Below are 7,562 nucleotides of genomic sequence, written 5' to 3'. Positions count from 1 at the left end.
AAAAACAAAAGAGAGGAACCGGTGGAGGGAGAGGTGTAATATTCTTTAAATAAATTTTATATTGATTCTATTTCCATTTTTCCTTAAAAATTATTTAATCATATTCCATCCATATCACTTTTCTATTCACGGAGCGCACTTGCTAAGTGCGACCTCCGAAAAGTCCCACATTGGAAACTCGCTCAAAGGAAAGTAGATATTTAAAAAAGAGAGTGAGGGTAAGAGGTCACGACCTTACTTGAACAGGATCTGTTCTATAGGCTCGTACCTCTGTGTCCTTGAGACGTAAGGAGACAGGAACCAAAGTCTGGTGGATGAACTATGGCCGTGCGACCAGAGCGTGATTAACAGCTCCGGTGGTTCATTTCCGACCCCTCGGAGTCGTAGAGGATCGTTCTCAGTCGGAGAATACGGCTGGGGTGGTCACACGGCGGTCTGACAGACTCCCCTATCTTTTTCCTCTGATTTTTTATGAAGAACACGTAGATGGCCATCGAGTCGGCGAGGCATTGTGTCCGGTCGTGAATGGCAAGACCGAGACTCGCGTGGCGGCTTCATGATTAGAGGCGGGTCACTGAGATATTAATTGATTTTTGTACACTTTCTATATCTATTATGATTTTTGTAAATAACAGACATCACCATAATGAACGGCAGCTCATGGCCGGACCCAGGCGATCTGTTCTCTCCTTAAGACATATTTAACATGGATTATAGTCACAAGATCACTACAACGCACACTCCCAAGTACTCGAAGATTCAAAATACTAACTTATAAAAGCAAGTAAAGAAAAGTAGTCAAACCAGTCTCCTAGCCAAACGGAGGCTCATTGTTTCCGGACATCCTCGATGAAGCGAGCCAAAGACAAGTAAGACGAGCCACCCTCCACCAAAGCCTTCCAACTCTTCTTGCTCGCCTCCTTCACCTTCTTCCTCCTCTCCTCGGCCTCATGGCTCTCCATTAGCTTTCCTTATCCATCCCTCTATCTCGTCTGCCGTCACGAAGTTGCTCCCTTTGGCGAGATCTCTTTGATAATCCATCTTCATCTCTGCCACGAGGCCGAGCTCCACCACCAGCTCGAATGCGTTGAGTTATTGCTCTGCATATTGGGGCCATGTGGCGACTGGCACCCTAAACCATATGTTCTCTAGGGTAGAGTTCCACCTGCAAAGGGACACGAAACCTCCGATGGCTGGGTGGCTCAGGATCGCGACCTGAGGGGCCCAACCGATCACTCTGCCAACCCCGGCTGTCCTGTCTAGGAACCCCTCGGGCAGGACCTATGCCGGATTCGCATAGTCATGGAGGGCTTCCAGCTTGCCCTTCGCGGGTGGCTGACGTAGGGACCACAGGAAGCGGCGCCCGCTCTGCTCCAACGCGCGAGCAATCTCCTTCGCCTGGTCCTCGTCGAAGCTCCCAAAGCTTCCGAAGCACAAGAACACCACAGACGCTTCTGGCTGCTGGTCAAGCCACTCCAGGATCTCGAAACCCCGCGGACTATTATTACCTTCTGTGCCCCTTTTGCTCTCAACCTTGACGTTCACTATGGGGCCCACGGGGTACACCGCGGGCGCTCCGTTCTAGTATCATAACTTAATTGAACAGAAACTTTCGACCGAACCTCAATTAAATTTTCATTTGAAGGTGAATTAAAATTTTGCAAAACAGTGAAGAATTGTAATGTAAACATATTTAAGATAGTTATTTAATAATTTCAACGGCTATTTTGAATTTAAAGAGATCGAATGTTTGAACGTCACTGTTTGAATATCACTCTCTTCGTCTTGATACTAAACATGTAAGTTTATTCGTTGTGATGGATCATGCATGTCTGCATCAGAATTAGGAAAATCAAATCGAGGATTGAAGAAATCTCTTGGTGCCCAAGTCACGATTTTGCCATGCTTGGTAAAACTAGTCCACCGTTTTGATCAGAGCTAGGTGATCATCCGTCCTCGATCTTAATGTAAGAAAGACATGTGAGAAAGCTCTTAATTTCATTGCATCACTATATATATTGAACTTGTATATCGAGATTGATATTCCCTTTTGTAAATAAGACAATGGGGAAGTAATAACCACCGTCATTTACGTAAGTTGTGTTATGTCAAGAGAGATTATGTTCTTTGAATTATTTGTGCACTCTTTTTGCCTTTAGTTTTGTCAATGGTGTTACATTAATCTTATGAGACGTTGGCCTTTATGGGATTCTCTCTACCAACCGTTCGATGCAGACTTCCTCGTAAAACCGTCTCATCTGATGGGCAAGGAGGGGCTGATTAGCATGCCTTATAGTGTTCTAATCGGTCCATGAGTATGTGGATCCTTTGGGTTCCACATGGGGTCAAATCAAATTTACATTTTCGACTAAAGTTCAATTTCGCTAAATTTGCTACTCCGAAATTCTTTATATTCTCCTCCTCTCCATTGCACGCCAAGCAAGAACAGAGGGCCCTAACTTTCAGAAGCAGGAATGAGAAGAGCAATGGACGCAAGAGAGAAATAGGACAACAAACCTTGGGAGGGGAAAACAAGAGCACAATGAAATTCATTCATACTCGTAGATCAAGGACGTGAAAGGACACGTAAATCTACCATATGAATTTTACCAATGATGTCTTTTTGAATCCATTCTATATTTATCATTACCTTTCCAGACGGGCCAAACCCAAATTGACCGGTTCAACATAAAACACGTCAACAAAATCAACATGGATTGTGCCACAAAAATGCTAGAACAATCAAACATGGATTGTAGCCACAGAAACCCTAAAAAACACGCCCTCCAATTAATCGTAGAATCAAAATACCAACAGTGCTCAAAACACCAGCCAACCCTGTCTCCAAGCTAAATGATGGCTCATTGACTACAGACATCCTCGATGAAGCGAGCCATACACAAGTAAGAAGAGCCACCCTCCATCAAGACCTTTCTACTCTTCTCGCTCACCTCCTTCACCTTCTTCCTCCTCTCCCCGGCCTCCTCGCCCTCCATTAACTTCCTTATCCCTCTCTCTATTTCGTTTGCCTTCACGACACCGTCTCTACCTTTGACCAGATCTCTTCGATAATCCATCTTGATCTCTACCGCGAGGCCGAGCTCTAGTACCAGTTGGAACGCATTGAATTGTTGCTCTGCATACTGGGGCCATGCGGCGACTGGCACGCCGAACCATATGCTTTCTAGGGTGGAGTTCCACCCACAGTGAGACACGAACCCTCCAATGGCTGGGTGGGCCAGGACTGCGACCTGCGGGGCCCACCCAATCACTCTCCCGACCCCGGCTGTCCTATTAAGAAAACCCTCGGGCAGGACCTCTGCCGGATCTACGTAATCCCGGGGGGCTTCCTGCTTGCCCTTCGCCGGAGGCTGTCGTAGGGACCACAGGAAGCGGTACCTGCTCTGCTCCAACGCGTGGGCAATCTCTTTTGCCTGGTGCTCGTCGAAGTACCCCCTGCTCCCGAAGCACAGGAACACCACTGACGCATTTGGCTGCTGGTCGAGCCAGTCCAGGATCTCGAAACCCTTTTTGCTCTCATCCGTGATGTTCAGTATGGGGCCCACGGAGTACACCGCAGGTGCTCCAAGGCTGGGCAGGGCATCCATAGCGCGCGGCTCCAGCTCAGCGAACGTATTTACCAAAATTCCCTTGGTTTCCCTATACCTTAGGGCGAAGTCCAAGAATATCCGGCAGTCTTCTTCCATAAACACTTCCAAGGGCAAGAACTTGGCGGCAGGCAGCGGGTTAGCAAGGCCCGGGAAGTCCAGCTCGGCGTCAGAGCCCTTGAGCCTGGTCGGGTCCATGTGTTGCTCATCTCGGAGGGACTGGAGGTGCAGCATGACTCCAAGGATCGCCGCGCCTGACGTGAAGAACATGTAGGAAGGGATGCCGAACTCAACAGCCACGTCAATCATCGAGGTGCAAATCATGTCAAGGACAAGCCCAGCGAGCCGTGGAGAGCCACGGACAGAGAGCTCAGCGACGGCTTCTCGGACGTTGGCTTTGTGGCTCTCCACAAAGTGATGGAGGAAGGCCATGCCAGACGTCGTTGGGGAGTGGCTTTGCCTAGGGAGGAGGACGAAGCGGATGCGGGCAGCCACGGAGGCGGTGAGCGACTCGATGTAGGAATCAATCTCCGAGTCGAAGGGGAACTTCATGATGAGGACGGTGAGGGAGAGCCGATCGTTGCGGTCGACGAGGAGCTTGGCCGTCTCCACCATCGACACCAGGTGGCCGAGGCCCGGAGATGGGATGAACACGAGCTCGGATTTAGCACTCATGATGACGACGATGCCTTCGAAAATTCTTCTTTTCCTAACTGAGTACAGCCGGTTGCGAAGATGATAACGAGGTGGAGGCTCTTATGGATCTCAACTTGTAAGTCTTCAGTTGGTGGAATGAAGGAATCAATAGCACGAGGCGACCACGTCGTGCTGATTGAGGTCTGCGTCGTTGCCTGTTTCATTTTTTATTGGTCGAAATCGCCGTCTAGTTTGACTTGCGTTTGTTAAATTTTAAGTTTGGTTATTGCTTGGTGTCGGTTTACTCCGCGAGAAATTCCAAAACCACCCCGGCTAAGTCAACCGATGCATCCACTTAAACAAATGCGAAAATTGCTAGAAAAATAAATGAAAAAATAATAAAAAGCACCAGAGATTTACTTAGTTTGATAACACTAAAGATTTACTTATTTAGATATCAATACCTAATCCATGGGAAGGCGAACGACAAATACTCCACTAATCAATTAAAGAATTACAGAGTTATAATTACTCACATGCCATATAGCCTAGTTTATTTAGACTCATAGAGGATTATCTCACTGCTTGAAACATTTACATTTCCACAAAGAAAACGTCACAATTCCAGTGTAGAATCCTTTGCACAAATCAGTATTCGGAGTGGCTCAAAGGAGTCCCCCACTATGCGTCTACTAGGCGGTTGTCGCTGGAGACGGAAATAAAAGCAAAACTCACGTCCTTTTATTTTTCTTTTACTCCACATACCCTCTGACCATACCATTCTATGTATGTATGTGTGTATGTATTTTTTTACTGTATGGAGGATGTCAATTGTTGATCGGTTGAGCTACAAGTAAGCAACATCTTTCCCGATTTAAATTACTTCTTTAGCTGAATCCACTGGCCAAGTAAGATCCAGGATTATCATTTCAAAAAAAGGCCAAAAAAAAAAAAAAATCCAATTGGGACTCTTTCATTGACAACTCATCTAACACGGATCAGTTTGCATCATCCAATTGGGTTGGGTCTCATACCCAATCCAAACTTGATACATTAATTTAACATAAATAATGTTAGTGGATCCAGCGTGAGACAAATAAGATTTAAAGGATGAGATGTATTGGGTTCATATGCATCCGATGCATTCAAGAAGCTATTTGCATGATGAAAATGTTGAGTGATTTATATGATGTCTCATCATAATAGATCAAGAAGTTATTATATAATCTGTAGATTAATTAGACCACTATCGACAGTAAAAGGGAGATAGGATAAGATAAAGGCAGTCTTTATCCTATATTTTATTACTTGAAGATGTTATCACTAAGATTCTGAACAAGAGCTTGTACATTTCATGTGGACAAATTTACTGCCAATTTGGAAAGGTAGGAAAGGTTTGAGGACATTGAGAAGCTATTGACACTTAATTATCACCTCAGGATCTCTCATTATTAACAAAAGAATATGGGATAAGTTCATCGGAAGTTCAAAACTTTTTACGAAAATGCAATTGAATCCTAAAATTTGTAAATAGTGTAATTAAGTTTTAAAATATGTCAAATTGGTTCGATTGAATTATTCCATCAACTCCGTCCAATTTAACTAATTGAAAATGCTGATGTGTATTATTTTATTACTTTCTCAAGACATGTGACGCACACTAAGCGCCACATTAGAAAATATTAAAAAATACAAAACAAATTAGATTAACAAATGAAAGAAAAAAATTTTAAAAAAGAAGAAAAAATCAAACTCACCCACTCACCCACGATTGGCCAAGCCCATGCCTATGGCCTCCATCATAGTCGTCGGGAAAGAGCACGTGTGCGATGCTTATGTGGTGTTACATTTCGGAAAGAAAACGATGGCAAGATAAGAATATATATTTTTGTGATCCAGGGAACCTACTGCACGGCCGGCAGCCGGGGAGTAAACCCTGGGGAGGCACGCAAGAAACCACCACCCACGCACCCCAAGCAAGATACCACGCAACGCTTCAGCCTCCGCAGGGGCTTCGAAATTGGGACCTCCTGCGTTGGAGTCCAGCAGCCCTACCATCCACGCTGCAACGATGGGTGGTGGCAAGATAAGAATATTCGGCGCTAGTACCATCCAAAAAATGCGAATCTGGCCAAAATAGAAAGGAACACAGGAAAAACTTGACTTGAATTCTCGATTTGAACGTGGATTTTTACGGTTGAATTGGGCAAGATATGGGGCCTGAGGAAGACCAAACAGGAGAAAAAACAAAGAAGAACACGGTGAACTCGCAGTATAAAACACGACCAAGCATGGAGCAAGGGAAGGCATCACGCTCAAGACAGAATAAAAAACAAAAGCAAAAGAACCTGGTCAAACAAGGTGCAGAGGTGTGACCGGTGGAAGCGGTGAAAACAAAAGTTCCCCGAACCAAGCAAACGGTGTAATTTGGAATTTGTTGGAGGTAGCTTTTATTGCACGAAAAACTAATAATATTGGAAAAATCACTTATATTGATTTAAATAATTAGTCCACAACAAATGTTTTTAGTCTGGACGATAATTTATGTCTCATTATTTTCATGAATGATAACAAATATTTTTTTATTATCAAAATAGGTTGACTAAACTATAAAATTAGAACTCTCCACACATGTTTAGGTTCAAATCCTGCTACAAGCAGTGATATGCCCTGGCATTGGCATGGGGTAACCTCCCCTCCTCTAAACTTTCTCATGTTATAAATTCGCAAGATCACTTTTATGATGAGGTTATATCTTCATCATGGTGTTCCTGAGAGAGCCTTGCACGTCTTGCTCTTTTTAGCCGTAAAGCAAGTTGGATCTTTTCAAAGTTTTGTTCAGTGACTTCCATTCTCTCCCTGCGAGGTCTGGATGGGCTGGGCCAGGCATATATATATCGTTTGTTTATTTTTGTATGATTAACGACAAACTCTTGTTGCCGCATCATTCCCTAGAGTTCGTCGGAGCATTCGATGGAAACTAGTTGGCGTCCGTGGTGTTCATCGTGCTAAAAACCCAAACTTCCATTTCCATCTTTTGACTAATTCGATTGTGTGAGTCGACTAATATTTTACTTTGGTTTCATCTGAGTGTTGATCCCTCGATGTGCTCACAATCCGAATCGAAAACATGGAGCAACTTGAATATGGTTTAATTTGAACAAACTATCATTGCTTTTGGTTTTAGTTTGATGTTTTCTCATGAATATCTAGCAATTGATGTCATAATGCACGCCGTTTAAATTTATTTCAATCTTGATAGTTAGTTCATCATTTCTTTTGTAATTTGAATTTGTTTATATGATTTTCTTTCGTACT

At 44.0% G+C, this 7,562-nt stretch overlaps 1 protein-coding gene, 1 non-coding gene and 1 pseudogene across 2 annotated transcripts; 1 reads left to right on the top strand and 2 right to left on the bottom strand.

The window, feature by feature from the left end:
• The first annotated feature begins 228 nt into the window (after nucleotides 1-228).
• Nucleotides 229-445, top strand: LOC120289074. Its single transcript, XR_005547025.1, has one exon. It is a non-coding gene; the product is annotated as a small nucleolar RNA U3 (small nucleolar RNA).
• Nucleotides 446-702: 257 nt separating this feature from the next.
• Nucleotides 703-2,089, bottom strand: LOC104454418 (annotated as a pseudogene).
• A 411-nt stretch (nucleotides 2,090-2,500) lies between these two features.
• Nucleotides 2,501-4,411, bottom strand: LOC104433744 (anthocyanidin 3-O-glucosyltransferase 2). Its single transcript, XM_010046605.3, has one exon. It carries the CDS (start codon nucleotides 4,281-4,283, stop codon nucleotides 2,862-2,864), a length of 1,422 nt encoding a protein of 473 aa, XP_010044907.2. The 5' UTR covers nucleotides 4,284-4,411; the 3' UTR covers nucleotides 2,501-2,861.
• Nucleotides 4,412-7,562: the final 3,151 nt, after the last annotated feature.

This window comes from Eucalyptus grandis, chromosome 1, assembly GCF_016545825.1.
Source record: "Eucalyptus grandis isolate ANBG69807.140 chromosome 1, ASM1654582v1, whole genome shotgun sequence".
Lineage (NCBI taxonomy): Eukaryota > Viridiplantae > Streptophyta > Magnoliopsida > Myrtales > Myrtaceae > Eucalyptus > Eucalyptus grandis.
The sequence above is the reverse complement of the archived record's forward strand: the minus strand, read 5'-3'. Positions and strand labels throughout refer to the sequence as shown.